Source organism: Pygocentrus nattereri, chromosome 22, assembly GCF_015220715.1.
Source record: "Pygocentrus nattereri isolate fPygNat1 chromosome 22, fPygNat1.pri, whole genome shotgun sequence".
NCBI classification, from domain to species: Eukaryota; Metazoa; Chordata; class Actinopteri; order Characiformes; family Serrasalmidae; genus Pygocentrus; species Pygocentrus nattereri.
The window spans coordinates 30,993,197-31,009,610 of NC_051232.1; the positions used below are offsets into that span (position 1 = coordinate 30,993,197).

Here is a 16,414-nt window from a genome sequence, read left to right on the forward strand (position 1 = left end):
CGAGTCTATAAGCTTTTCTAGAACCGAGCATTTCACAACATACCTGGATGATTGTGTTTGCATCTTAAACGGTTAATTATGCACACATTGAGAAGTAAGTGCAGTTCCCCTTTAACACAATGAAGCACTGATTGGCCAAATTAGGTATTAGACGATAGCTAGACATGCGCTTCCTTGAGGGGGGCTTGGAAATGGTTAAGTGGGCACAACATAAAATGAGTTAATATCATTTGCCTTTGTTCCATTTTAAAAACAATGTTGTTTTTGAGCTGTATTGCTGTTTGTTATATTGTTTTATTCAAAAGTTTTAAACCAATAGGAACTACAAAACGGTTACTGCGAAGATGGTGTAGATATCATCAACAGCATCTTGGCAGAAACTGGGCTGAAGAAAAGCAAACAAAGCCGCAGCGTGCTCGTTTTCGTATTAATGGTTGATACTTCATAATTAACGACCAAACCAGCAAACCCACCACCCTTTACTGCTGCTACAAATATAGTCCATATAAATACCATTTCTCCTGGTGAGATCGGTGTAAGCTTATTTTAAGATTATTTCACTTATTTCCACATTTTTTTACCACCTCAAAAGTTGGGATGCGGTGTAAAACGTAAATCAATGTAAATAAAAACAGAACGCAATGATTTGCAAATCTCATAGACCCACATTTTAGTCAGAGTAGACCATAGAACACATATCCGAAGTTGAAAGTGGGACATTTTACCATTTCATAAGAAACATTAACTCATCAGAATTGATGGCAGCAATGCATCTCAAAGAAATTGGGACAGAGCCGTGTCCACCATTGTGTAGCACCCTCTCTTCTTTTAACTACAGTGTCTGAATGTCTGGGAAGTGAGGAGCCCAGTTGCTGGAGTTTTGGGAGGGGGATGTTGTCCTATTCCTGTCTGATGTAGGATTCTAGCTGCTCAGTTCTGGGTCTTCTTTACCTGATTTTTCGTTTCATGACGTGCCAAATGTTTTCTATTGGTGAAAGGTCTGGACTGCAGGCAGACCAGTTCAGCACCTGACTTCTTCTGCGAAGCCATGATGTGATGGATGCAGCATGTGGTTTATTGTCTTGCTGAAATACGCAAGGCCTTCCCTGAAAGAGACTCTGTCTGGATGGGAGCACATGTTCTAAAACCTCTATATACTGGTCAGCATTGATTGAGCCTTTTCAAATGTGAAAGCTGCCCACGCCATAGACACTAATGCAATCCCATACCATCAGAGATGCAGGCTTTTGAAATGTGCGCCGATAACAAGCTGGACGGTCCGCCTCCTCTTGAGCCCACAGGACACGGTGTCCATGGTTTCCAAAAAGAATTTCAAATTTTGATTCATCTGACCACAGAACAGTTTTCCATATTGCCCCAGTCCATTTTAAATGAGCTTTGGCCCAGAGAAGGCGGCAGCGTTTTTTCAAGACATGGTAAAACGTTTCACTTTCAACATCTGATGTGTTGCGTTCTACATCAATGATATTTGCAAATCACTGCATTCCATTTTTTTATCTATATTTATTTATATTTTACACAGCATCCCGACTTTTATGAAATTGGGGATGTACTTGCTTTAAGTGATTTTATGAAGTCACTATAGTGGCAGATAATCTGCCAGTACAGCAAAACGTCCAAAAATTAACTAGATAATCTTATAATTGGTGCACAACCATCTCAGTATGAGAAACATTAGATATATTGAATAGAACTAGGACAATTTAACTTAACAAGATACTATTGTTTGCAGTGTATGGATGTACACAACCTCACGACAGGATTTCTGCAAAGGGTAACTAGCGTTCACGAAAAGATGATACAAGGACAAATTACGCAAAATGTTTAAAATGATGTCCCCAAATTCGGCAGTTAACATCCGAAATCTGTTCTCTGCATTGCGGAAAATCATAAGGGCCTGTATGTTTTTCAGAGCAAGCCACAGCAGACAAAATCTGATATCGACTACAAATCTTGATTTTGAAGCCAACAAGCATCCCGCATTATCATACTGCACTATAGAAACTCTGTTTTTTCCTGCAAGCCGATATTAGATGCATTTGCTCATTCACCACTTCAGTAATCTGTGAGCAAAAATAATTTATTCACAACAAGCTAGAAATTAATGCATGTATACATCTTTTTTCCTTCAATAAACCACAGATAATGATAAGTCATTGATTGCACAATAGGGCAGAATGTGAAAGAGTGCAATCTCTTTGCCAAATTGCTCCCCTGGAGGAGAGTTATGAGCAGCGCGAAAGCACTGAAGCATTACTTGTATTTTTTCCCCCCTCCTAGCTTCATCCCAAATGGATTCGGTGGAATCATTACCGCGTGTGGGGCTGCTTTTAACGAGGCTCTCCCTCTTCTATCACCTGCTGCAGTTTTAACTAATGGAGGCTTGATGAGTCCACAGCTCGCTTGTTGAGCTGAAAGCATCTATCGGTAAAATGGGTAGCTAACAGGAGCCCTGCAGCCATTTACATGTTGCTAAATCTGTTAACAGCTTTTAAAGTTCTGCCAGAGTCCCTCCTATCCTGAAAACCAGCGGCGGACCAAAGTACACAAATCCTGCGATTCACTCTATTTATATGTCCACTTGAGTTAAGCTACAAAAGCACTTGCTTTTAGACGTACTTAGCTCGATAATTATGACTTCCGCTTTGCTCTGGTATTCAAAATGTAATGTACATAATTACAGCACAGAAGTCAGAGACCACCCTTCATTTAATTAATATCCAGTCAACACAGCCATTAAGCACAAGCTCTTCATTTTTCAGGGGATATTTCTGAGAACAGATGATCCACTTGCATAAAGGAGAAAGTTAACCTCCTAGCAACCACCTGGAAGACCCCAAAAGACCCTTATTAATCCCACAACAGGGAAATTTCACCTCTGCGTTTAACCCATGTGTGAAGTGAAACATGACATACACACTAGTGAACACACACACACACACACACACACACACACACACACACAGGGGCAGTGGGCACACTTGCCCGGAGCGGTGGGGGTTAGGTGTCTTGCTCAAGGACATCTCAATCATGTACTGTCGGCTCTGGGGATCAACCAGCAACCTTCCGGTCACAAGGCTGGTTCCTTAACCTCCAGCCCATGACAGCTTTGATCTCAGAGTGAGGAGAAAATCAAGCTGCTTCAGATCTGAAAACATCCACAGTTGTTTCTGTCCATCCTTCCACTGTGAGAAGACCACTCAGCGCTGTGGGTCTGAAAGGACGTGTAGCTGATCAAGAAGAACCTCACCGAGAACCACATACAACACATTCTCCATCAATCTGAAGCACCATTTCACCATGGAAAAACCATTCCAGCATGCACTGGTTCTATATAGAACCACTTCTATTTACTCAAGAACCCTTGAAGAACGCACGAAGGCACAAACAAGGAATTATTGCTGTATTTACCAGGCTTCCATTATCAGCCATAACTTGTGTAAAAGTACTAACGATCCAATAAATTATATTTAGATATTTTTATGCATTTGAGAAAAAAAGAGAAAAAAAACAACTTTCCAGATTTTTAATGCTTTATCAAAGCGAACTCACCGCATCGCTTATTACACAACATTACCTTATTAGATCTGAACTGCACAGCCGAAGTAATAACTCTCGACTTCTGAAAGGCTAAGACGGCAGATAACCCTAACCCTAAATACTATAGAAACAAATTAGATGTACTTTCTTACTATTCACTGCTGCTCAATGGAATATTATGAGTAACGACTCAGTGGCACTGCATCGCTTCTTCTCAGAGCTCACAACCTGCAAAGGCCGGTTCGGAGAAGCTCTATTCACACATTTCTATATACATTATCCGTTTAATTCTATATGGAACACACAGCACAACAACATACACTCTTTATGAAATCGACCTCTATTTCTACACTCACTGTCCATCTCATCAGCTCCACTGACCAAATAGTTCCACTCTGTAGTTCTACAGTTACAGACTGTAGTCCATCTGTTTCTCTGATACTCTGTTACTCTGTTCTTCAGTGGTCAGGACCCCCATGGACCCTCACAGAGCAGGTGCTATTTGGGTGGTGGGTCATTCTCAGCACTGCAGTAACACTGACGTGGTGGTGGTGTGTTAGTGTGCGTGGTGCTGGTCTGAGTGGATCAGACACAGCAGTGCTGCTGGAGTATTTAAACACCTCAGTGTCACTGCTGGACAGAGAACAGTCCACCAACCAGAAATATCCAGCCAACTGTGGTCTGATCCACTCAAACCAGCGCAACACACACTAACACACCATCACCACATCATTGAGATTAACAACACAGAGATTAATAACTGATCACATTGATTTATCAGTCTACTCAGGCTTTAGCAGAGCTCAGTAACACTGAGATTAATAACCGATCACATTGATTTATCAGTCTACTCAGGCTTTAGCAGAGCTCAGTAACGCTGAGATTAATAACCGATCACATTGATTTATCAGTCTACTCAGGCTTTAGCAGAGCTCAGTAACGCTGAGATTAATAACTGATCACATTGATTTATCAGTCTACTCAGGCTTTAGCAGAGCTCAGTAACACTGAGATTAATAACTGATCACATTGATTTATCAGTCTACTCAGGCTTTAGCAGAGCTCAGTAACACTGAGATTAATAACTGATCACATTGATTTATCAGTCTACTCAGACTTTAGCAGAGCTCAGTAACACTGAGATTAATAACCGATCACATTGATTTATCAGTCTACTCAGACTTTAGCAGAGCTCAGTAACGCTGAGATTAATAACCGATCACATTGATTTATCAGTCTACTCAGGCTTTAGCAGAGCTCAGTAACACTGAGATTAATAACCGATCACATTGATTTATCAGTCTACTCAGGCTTTAGCAGAGCTCAGTAACACTGAGATTAATAACCGATCACATTGATTTATCAGTCTACTCAGGCTTTAGCAGAGCTCAGTAACGCTGAGATTAATAACTGATCACATTGATTTATCAGTCTACTCAGGCTTTAGCAGAGCTCAGTAACACTGAGATTAATAACCGATCACATTGATTTATCAATCTACTCAGGCTTTAGCAGAGCTCAGTAACGCTGAGATTAATAACTGATCACATTGATTTATCAGTCTACTCAGGCTTTAGCAGAGCTCAGTTACGCTGAGATTGAACAGTTTTCTCCTAATGTAGAAAATGATCTATTCTGCATAATGCCATTACAAAACACAACTTGGATTGAATATAAATACTTCATTTCTATATTCTGAATATGTATTCTTGGTTCGGTTACGTCCCAACCCTAAATAAAAGGAAGCTGAGATGGACGGACGGACGGACGGATGGATAGGGAGATGTAGTTGAGATGTGATCCCAGCCAAATCGTTTCCTGCGATCTGAGCAAATGAACTCTTTGCCTTTAACACAGCTGTGCAGCACAGCCTCTTTGAAATCAGCGGCAGGTGTTGTCACAGGAATTTAGCCGACTCAGTGGAAAAAGCTTGATTTTAATTAACATTATCGACTCGCTGCTGTTTGGCTCCTCCTCTCGCTCCATGCACCATTTATCTTCCATTACTGATGGTAAACAGAATTGACTTTCTGAGCTGCTAAGTGCAGCCCAACTGAGCCGATCATCACAGACGCAGGACTTAACCCAGCTAACATGGAATGCTTCTCAAAACTGCGCAAACAGTTCTGGATCTGCCGATCAAATCTGGAGCTGCTGCTGACTGAGAAAAGGAGACGGACACATCAAACAAAGAAGCTGAACGATGGACTGACCGCCCCAGAGTCCAGACCTCAACACCACCGAATGGGTTTGATCACTTCAGAAAATCAACCAGCTTCTAAGACTGAACTTTGGAGGCGTGTCTGCAGGTTCTCTGAGGAGCTGAAAGTGAGTCTCACTTTAACATGCAGTTATCTGTGAAATGGGTTTCCGGACACTGAAAAATGAACGCCTGGATACTTAAAGGCTGTTTTGACAGGGAATTAAATAAATAAAGTGTGCTGTATATCTTAACTTAAGCATGCACCAAAAATAAAGCTGAATCCCTCAGTGGGTGAATTATTATGGTAAATGAGACGTGTGACTGAAGAACCTCCACATGATGTAAAAGGTTTTACACCAAGTAAATGTTCTTCTTAAAATCGTACACCCAAGGCATTTATGTGAGGCTTACAGAGGAGGACAAAAGAATCCTTTTCTTTCAATGTGAGGTAATATGAAAAGCTTTTACTCCAAGCAATTCGAGTTTTCCTGTTGGTCCCTTCATCACGAAATGGTCAAATAAAATAAAAAACTAAATAAAATGTAGATGCATGTTTTTCTTTGGGCAGCGACGACAGCCTAACATGTTCATCCAGAGTAACGTTGCCGTGTAATGTATAGTCTGAAAGACTTTGTGTGCACTGTAAAACGTTCACTAAATGGCTGAAGGCTCTTCAAAGGCCTTACCCAGGTTTCCCGTCATCAGGTAGGCGTTGTGGAAATCCTTCATGCCCAGGCCGACTATGTGGATGAACTCCTCAATAACCTGCATCAGCTCCACTGAGCCTGGGTAGATCTGAAAAGCAGAGAGAAGGAGGCAGAGAATGAGGGAGGGGAGGAGGAACAAGGCAGTTCCAGTGGTGACTTATACAGAGCATCTCTCAGTAGAAAGCAGCACTGAGCTCCAGAAGTATTTGGACAACATCTGCGAGCCACTGGCTCCGTATAAATCACTGCTGTAACAAAATCTAACTTTACAGAAGAAAGATAAACGTGATTCCATCCTTTTAGGCCATTTCTATTAGTGAACTCCTCATAAATGATATTATTGATCCTGATCACGCGCTTCATCATAGATCTAAAGTCCTGAAGACTGATGCATACATTACCAGTCAAAAGTCGAAAATCAGCGTCCAAAAGTTTGGAATCACTGTCTATATCAGTAAAAACAACTTCAAGACGAATGTATAACATCATTCTTATCTTTTAGTGCTGCAAAAAAGACTTTTAGGACAATTGGAAGTAGGGCTGCTCAATTACGGCAGAAATAATAATCATGATCATTTTGATCTGTATTAAGAACAAGATCATATAACCCGACTACTCACTTTAAAAACGTCATACTTCTAATGAACTTTTTCATAAAGTTGAAAACTTGTCCTTTCAATAGAGGGTTTTCTTGAACTGTGAATAAAATTCGACTAAAAAACAAAAATAACTTAAAATAAATAAAATAATTCATGTTACTTTATATACATTTAACTAAAAGACAAATAAATTATGATCAAAATAATTAACATCAACTATGCACTTTCACAATCTATTAAAAACTACAGAACACAAATAATCTAATAATAATAATAATAATAATAATAATAATAATAATAATAATAATAATAATAAAATAAATATAGCCGCAAGCGGCAATCTGTGGGGTCCAAACACCAGGAAGACATCGAGGAGGAAAGCAGTGGCCCCTGGTCGTAGAATGAACTTAATCATAGAAAAAGGAGATCTTTCTTAAATCAAGACCACTAGGTGATACATCTGCTACTATCCATGACAGGGACTCAAACCCACGACCCTAGAGTTCAAAGGCGATGGTTCTCATGGTGAGCCACAAAACCTCTGTGACAACTGCAGTTGTTGAAACAATTTATTGAAGGAAAGCAACAAGGACCCCCGCACCATGTTAGCACAAAGTAGCAGCATAAACAAATTTCTTGTCTCTGGACATAGAAGGCAGCAAATCGTTGGATTAAGAAAGACTCTTCCTTAAGATTAAGATAATTAAGCGCGTGTTCACAACAACTCAACAACTGCTACAGCACCATCTGACATCCGCGACAGGGAATCAAACCCACGACCTTAATCGTCAAAGGCGGATGTTTTCATGTCGAGTCGGTACGGAGCAATAAGGAACCAAGCACCAATTTGGGAATTAGCTTCCACCTTGCAATTACTTTAACTATTGAGTTACGAAATCATAATACACTGTCGGTTTATCATTTTGTATATTTGTGTCAAATTTAGTTATATTCAGACAATTATTGGTGTATTTTTTTACCTTTTATGGCAGAATAAGCCAATTTACACCAATGTATTCAAATCTTCAGCCGCACTGTGCTTAATAGTCATGATATTTTCAACATGATTGTTTTAAGAAAAATAAAATTTGATTTAAACTCAATTAGTAAGAAATGTCTGTTCTCCATATTTATTCAACTGTGATATTACTGAAAGTCTTGAGACTTGTATTTGTAAAATTGTTAGGCTTAGTGGAGAAAACATAACATTCAGAAATGTTCTTCGCTTAAAGACACACAGTAAATGCAGTTTTTTATATTGCATATATCTCAACAATGTCGTGCAGTTACTGATTTGGCTCCCTCTGGTGGCCAGAGAAAAACTGTTGCTCTGAGTAAAATTTGCTGAAATCAAATAGGATTTCCTGTTACAGTACAACCTACACATACGCAACAATTGTTTCATCAGGATTATCCTGTTGTCATAATTGTTGGAAGCCAAAATCGTAATTGCCCAGCCCTTAAAAACTGAGAATTTTAGATGTGTTCGGAAAGATGAACTGAGCTGCGCAGAAGCTGTAGAACATTAAGAAAGCCGTAAAAAAAAAAAAAAAACAATATCCAGAATTATCTGGATCATATTTCACACCTCAGGGTAGATGCCAATGCCAATAGATGCCAATTGCAGTACATTATTTAGCACTTAACACCTGAAAAATAGCTAAAATATCTTTTGGCGAATAGTTTTGAATATGCAAAATAGCAGAAGTTGTTAATATGTCAAGTGATTCCGGCTTTTGAACAGCAGTGGAGACATCAGCAGATGTTTTGTCCCTGGTCAGGCCCTGCTGGGCCTGCATTGTAGCCATATTTATTGCCTGTGTGTTTTGGGGCTTCACGGTCATGCCAAATGTTGAGAAGTTCACACTTCCTGGCTGTGAAAACCGCTCTGTTCCCAGTAGAGTAGGTTTTGGGCCACTGTCCTTCTGCATGAGGGGCGCTATATAATCACCACTGAGATGTGTGATAACTGAGCACAGCATTTTCCTTTATGCTTCAGAATAAGAGTAGATGTATGCAGCGTTGGGCAGTAGCGCTTTAGAAAAAGCAGCGAAGCTTTTAGTTTAACTACATTTCCCAGGAGAGAGCCGGTAGTGCCGCTATTTCCCAAATCATGTAGTTTTTCAGTGCTGAAACCATCAAATATTTAGCAGAGTAGCCCTGAAAAACATTACACTGTTTACTTCCCCACACATCAATAGTATAAACACATTTTAATCAATCAAGTTGCGCATTCTGCAATGTTTAGTCGGTATTGACCCTACTGATGCACAGACTAGTCACTTAGCCGACGACTAAATCCACTAGTGGGCGCTGTGGGCAGCATTCGACTGGTCAATGACTGTGCCTGAAATACAGCAGTGCTAAAAACTGTGGTTAACAGGCAGGACGAGAGAAAAGAAATCAGATTTTTGGCTAAACACAAAGCCCAAAGTGCTTCATTTAGGTTGAAATACTACTCGAGCTCAAACCAACTCCGCTCCAAGCTGTGCACCACTGCGCACGTGTGGATATAGGCTTCGTTCACACTGTAAGCCTTGTTGCTAAATTCCAAATCTCTTGCTCCGGATCTGATCCTTCTTACTTGACGGCTCACGTTCGTGTAAAAAAGTGACTCAAATAGGTCGTTAATGTGAACCAGCGTCCTGAAATGAACCACATGCACACGTCCTAATCGGTAACGTCATGTGAACCAACCACATGCGTCATGAACGTCAAATAAACCAACCGGTATAACAAGATTCACTTTAAGCTGCTCTCAGCTGTTCGTTATTAGAGCAAAGCAAAGGCGAAAAAGGGTCTGAGGCTTTTTCAGTGTTGGTGGCACCAAGTTGATGTTTGGTGCTGCAGTCATGTGAACACTGGAGGATTTTGAAAACAAAACAAAAAAAAGGTCCAGTCTCATGACCACGTCCTAGATATTTACCCATATGGAAGTGGCTCAGAAAAGATCATATTTGTGTGTCCCATCAAGGCAAGAAATCAGATTTGTGCCACTTTGGCCTGGAATTGAGAACGTGGCTGTAGGCCTATAAGGTCTTCAGCACTGCCGGGTAAACCAGCCTGTCAGGATTTCAGGATTTCATGAACTGACCTTCAGTCTCGGGATGTACCTTTCCTTTTGAGGGTTTATGATTGATCTGAAACCAAACCTCCTCAACATCACAGAAACATCACACCTTGAGATCTACTTCTTTACGATTTGTTTATCATTTAAGTTTGACCACTCATGTCACAGACGTTTGGCCAAAAATACGTTCCGATCCATGAGCCAAATCAAACACAGAGCTTGGCTATTATTTTATTTTACAGCAGGTTGCGGTGCAGAAATGAGACCGAGAGTCTTTAAAGAGTCGGACATTAAAACGGGCACATTAAGCTGAAGGTACAGCGCCAACCTGCTGCTGGAAGAGGAGGAAAGTGAGCTCTGTTTGAGTTCCTTCATTTCATCACAGAATGTGTTCCCAATAGCAGCCAGGCTTTGTTTGGAAGCGGAATAAGGCGGAACAATGTTGAGCATATGGGTCCACAGTTTTATATATTGGCTAGAATTTGATTCTTCGATTCTTAAGTCAATCTGTTTTCTTGAATAGACATTACCAGCCCACTGTGAACTACTACCTCCACAGAGTTCAGGTGCACAGACCACTACAGGGTGCTTCGTGGCCCACTGGTGGTCCACAGACCACAGGTTGAGAAACCTCATTTTAAAAACATGCCAACGACGACCAGACAACTAGTAGAAATTAACCGTTTTGTAGCCATTAGTTCCTACGCCTGACAAGCTTTCAAGCCTGGCACGTTAACTGTAGTATTCGGCGTCAAAGACGGACGATTTATCCAATAAAATTCTTCATAATATTTGAAGCAATTTCAAAAGGAGTAGACAAAAGTGTCTCCACTATGTTTGTAAAGGTACATACAAACGCTGTGATCTCTCAGCAGCCTAATGGAACTAAAAGGATAGAGCTAAAGCTTACAGATCCCAGTCGAAGTGAAAAGCCTCAAACACTGAAATAACTCCTTCTACGTGGAAAAACGCTAAATGCATATCACGTTTCTCTCCATCACACGTGTTTGAGTGAGGACTCCACAAAACGTGGGAGGATCGTGGGAAACGCGGTCGATTACATATTCCATTTGATTTACTCAGGTTTGGTCGACTAACGATGCGCGAACATTTCTCTGCCTCTGGAAAACTTGCATAAATTAGATGTGCCGTCTGGAAAGCATGTCGCAGACGTACAGGCCAGACGGAGGCACAGGCCTCGAACGTTTACCGACTGAATAACATCATTTCACCGGTCAGGTTAGACGTACTTCTGTGGGAAGAAGGTGTTGATGGGAAAGCGGTTAGTCTAGTAACATCTCTTCCTCACTGCATTTTCTCTTTTGATTCAAGCTCGTTGACGGCTTCGCCGTTGTACTGCCCGTTTTAAACCCTGTGGCTCTTAAGAGTAGCACAGGTTTAGATGGTGAGACACACGGTTGCATCGTTAGCTGAACGGGGAACTGAACGGGTGAATTTAATCACTGAACGGTGATTTTATTCGCATTCCAAACACATTCTGCAGCTGCATTGACACATTTTATGCTGCATCTTCTCATCAATGTGCATTTAGTCATGTGTGCATGGAAAATATATAATTCATATAATTAAATAATCGTAATATAATTATCAGTTAATTCATTCATATGTCAACGTACCATTTCAGACTGTTGGGGAACAAAGTGTAATGTGCAAATACTTTGAGTTCATGGTGTTGGCTTTGAGCAATAAAACTATTATGATTTTTACAGCTGTGATGGATGGAATAACAATAAAATATCTACGGTCATGCAAACGACAAATCGCGATCAATCACAAATCAGTGGTGCTTCACAGGTCTTGAAGGAAGACTGCTAGCTTTTGCCTTTGTGTGGTTAGGGGAGTCCTCCACTATGAGTGGAACTGAATGTGACTAAATTGGGGAGAAAATTGGAGAAAAACAACAACAACAACAACAACAACAACAACAACAACAACAAAAAGCGTTCAGCTACTACAGCTCAAGTCCTGTGCTGGGCCAGTGCTAAAGTCACATTCACTTTAAGTCGAAGTCGGTACTGTAGATCATCACAGCTGTAACACCACCTATAGCCCGTGTGAGAAACACAAGGCCTGGGACACAATCCTATCCGACCTGCAAAGGCATTTTAATTTTCCGTTAATATTAGGCTGTTTCAGTGCGCTAAACTACAATCCCCAGCATGCACTGCAACGTGTGCGCTGACTCTCCTACCCCAACGACAGTCTATAGGACAGCAGTTACACCTCGGTTCTACACAATTCCACAGCTGCAGTTTAATCAACAAACAACTCCGCTCAGCAGCTCAGAGACTGAGCCCAGGTCTTAATGAACCAGGTCTTAATGAAGGATGTCAGGGGTCTAGATCAAGCAAATTGGTAGGTTTGAAAGACTGAGCTCCTGGGGACGTTTACATTATTTTGAATATTTCAAGTATTCATGGAACATTTCAAGCTCTACTATAAGTGTCTGTTTTACTGCATATTTTGAATAAACAACTGTCGTTCAGGTTACAGTACAGCATGAATTAAATTACATAAATGATTTCTCAGGCTGGAGCCTATCCCAGCAGTCTTCGGGCGAAAGGCACGATACACCCTGGACAGGACGGAGAAGCGGCTTGGAAAATGGATGGATGGATGGATTTCTCAGGCCCACAGATTTGTTGAAATTTTCTAATATGGCCCTTTTACTCGTCGAGTTTGACTAGGTCAGTACAGCATGCAGCTTTGTGAAACAAAGTAGTAGCTCAGGAGACCCCAACATTTTTTCAAAAGGTGCTTTAATAATTGAACGGACTCTCCTGCTGCTGCATTAACTCAAACTATCCAATTAAGCATTGCTCCACCTTTTTCCCCCGTTTTGTAGTATAACATTTTATACTAATTCTGCTTGCTATCCGGTGTTGACCAGAGGATGGGTTCCCTTTTTGAGTCTTGGTTCCTCGCAAGGTTTCTTCCTCTTACTCAGAGTTTTTCCTGGCCACCGTCGCCATTGGTGATGCTCACGGGGGCTCGGACCCGGACTTTTCTGCAAAGCTCTGTAAAGACGACACCTGCAGTAAAAAGCGCCACATAAATAAACTTTGACTTGACTTAATACTAGAAATTCCTTGTGTTACGGATGGAGCCATAAACTGTCTTAATATCAGGCCGAGCTCAGCCTTTTCTGTTTTTGCCAGATTAAACGCTCTAAGGCATTTCACCGCCCATCCTGTTTGCAATTGTTTCCTGGTCATTTTTGAAGAATTCCAGTCTGTTTAGTTGTTAAAGCTTCTGCTCAGAGGCAACGACGTGTGATGTAGGCCACTCTACAGAATCTAGCCAACCAGCCAGCGAGTCTAATATTCATTTACAGAAGTTAATTATTGTGTCATTGTTCTGTTTTTGTGGCCCGCGTGGTGGGTAGCGCCGTCACCTCACGGCGAAGAGGGCCTGGGTTCGATTCCCTGGCCGGGTGACCGGGGTCCTCTCTGTGTGGAGTTTGCATGTTCTCCCCTTGTTCTCCGGTTTCCTCCCACAGTCCAAAGACATGCAGTCAGGCCGACTGGACGTGCTAAACTGCCCCTGGGTGCGAGTGTGTGAGTGACTGTGTCTGTCTGCCCTGCGACGGACTGGCGACCTGTCCAGGGTGTATCCTGTCTTCCACCCGATGACCCCCCCCCGCAACCCTGAGGGAGAAGCGGCTTAGAAAATGGATGGATGGATGGATGGATAAAGAGGAAATGCAGCAGCTCATAGCAAATCACTACTTGGCAACCGTTGCAGTCACTATAAGTATATAGTTAATGCAAAGGAACAAAAACGTGCAGTTATTTGTGATCGAACACTTCAACAAAATCAGACTGTGCTGTCAGAACTAACTGCTGTAAAACCCCGAAAATCTTGTCCGCACAGCGGACAAGTGCTTAGTTTTCCCAGTCCAACTCGGTTCTCAGTCGTGCACACAAGCTTTCATACTTTCACACATTCTCTGTTCTTCTTTGCACACTAAACAAGTCTCTGGAGTTGTGAAAATCTTTTTTTTTTTTTTTTTTCCTAGGCTGGAGTGCCTGGCAGCCAATCTCTGTGCGCTGTGACTCTCTCGGTGTCTCTTCAAGCAGACAGGCCCATATTGAAGAGTGATTGTGCAGGGCGCCATGGCCATCCTTTGGGACTGGCCATCAGTGTCAGAGCAAATGCAGCAGAGGCATTCAGGCCTGGGTCAACCGCCGCCCCTCCAACACACACCCCCCACGCACAAATCCCTCTCGGCTGCAGCCAAAGGCCTGTCACTGCACCTGTCCTGTCCTCAGTCGATACCAGGCCGGTCTGGCTAATCCAATCATTGAGCTTCAGGTGATTGGGTCCCACTATCTGCGTCTGCTATCGCTCCGAAATGCCTCCAAGATCCCTGGAGATAGAGCTCAAACTGGCAGGGAGGGACGGTCCCATCCACTCTGATCAAGCACGAATTCAAGTCTGAGGTTTGGCAGGAGATGCCAGACGCTGATGGTGAGCAGGCTAAATGGCTGTCAGTTGGGGTGGGGTTATTCAAACACACAGATATGATTGTTATTTTATCCATTAAGAGGCTAAATCTCATTACGAACTATAACAGCCGTGGAAAATTTTGGGGTCAGTTGATGTCATAGTACTGACAGAGATCCATGCATTCATATTAAGTAAGAAAAGCTGTTTAAAACATGATTGTGGGGATTGTAGAGGGAACATGATATTTGAGCCCAATCCTATTTCTTATTTTAACCCCTACCTCTCGTTTTGGAGGCGTCGTCTTCCTCTACAAAATGGGACAAGCTATGAAGACAATCCGCCTCCCCGACATGTGTCATCGGTAGTCGTCATCGGCTTTTATGCGGTCCGATTTATGGTATAGCGGTTGGATTTGTGGTATTTGAGACTGGGAAAGCCAGGTGATTGGTTTGTGTTATGTAGGACAGACTGGGAATACTGGTGGATTGGTTTGTGGTGTGTAGGATAGATTGGGAATACTGGTGGATTGGTTTGTGGTGTGTAGGATAGACTGGGGACATTGATGGGTTGATTTGTGAAACGTAGGATAGCCTGGAAACGCTGGTGGATTGGTTTTGTGATGCGTAGGATAGACTGGGAATGCTGATGGATAGGTTTGTGAAATAGACTGGTAATGCTGGTGGACTGATTTGAGTTATGTAGGATAGTCTGATGGATTGGTTCTGCTATGTAGGATAGACTGGGAATGCTTGTGGGTTTGTTAGTGGTATGTAGGATGGACTGGGAATGCTGATGGATTGCTTTGTAGTATGTGGAATAGACTGGAAAAGCTGGTGGACTGGTTTGTGGTATCTGGGACAGACTAGGAACACTGGCGGATTGGTTTTGCTTTATGCAGTATAGACTGGAATGCTTGCGGGTTTGTTTGTGGTATGTAGGACAGACCGGAATGCTGGTGAATTGCTTTGAAGAATTTGGAATAATTCAGTTACAGAGATGTAAACAGAGTGATTCAGAGTGGTTTGGTGTGAAATGGTTCAGATTTCTTTTAAAAAACTGATTAAAATCATTTTAAGCCACAAAACTATCGTAACACAGCGTCTCAGTCATCAGGCAGTGAATTCATAACCATTTCATGTAATACATTTCTGTGAGGGAGCTTTTAGAGGAGGACATCTGGTTATCATCACCACCACTGTGAACAGTTCTCAGTAAGTTTATCTAGATCAGAGAGCTTCACACCAAACCGCCCTGAATGACTACATCTTAGCCATTTGATTATATAGGTTTGTGTTAAAAAATTGGTGGAGTTCCCTTTTAATTGTATTGCTGTGTGCAATTCTTCAGATTTCTTTTCAGGCATCAGCTTTGGCGTTTGTTTCCTGCCAATGTCGGAGCTCAAGGGCAGCCTGGCCTCTAACCTGTTTGCGCTAGAGAGGATACTTTCTCTGGATAAGAGTGTCTGCTAAATGCCATAAATGTTAATGCAGATAAAACCAACACGAACCCTCTCACCCAAATACGAGCTCAGTGAACTCCACAACACTAGTTAGGGAAAAAAAGACTGAGTGACATTCGGTAATTAACACCCACAGCGAGGACCTGGACCACAGCGAGGACCTGGACCGTGGCTCGATCAAAAATCTAGTAATTCCTCTGGTGGGTCCCCGGCTCCAGCAAGAGCCCTCTCGCACACCAGTGGAACAGAGTGGTTTGCTGGCCCGTCCCCCTGCGATTAGGCCGGTGCTGGTCCATGGACCCTCTCAAGCAGCATCACCTCATCTCCCTCTCCATGGCAACAGGG

General features: G+C 42.1%; 1 protein-coding gene across 5 annotated transcripts in view; it reads right to left on the reverse strand.

The window, feature by feature from the left end:
* Positions 1–16,414, reverse strand: part of adgrb3 (adhesion G protein-coupled receptor B3) — a 324,116-nt gene that overhangs the window by 120,460 nt on the left and 187,242 nt on the right. For all 5 annotated transcript variants that reach the window (XM_037532639.1, XM_037532638.1, XM_017700932.2 and 2 more), the window contains one exon: positions 6,451–6,559. In XM_037532639.1, coding sequence (XP_037388536.1) covers positions 6,451–6,559 — 109 coding nt within the window. The remainder of the gene's footprint in view (positions 1–6,450; positions 6,560–16,414) is intronic.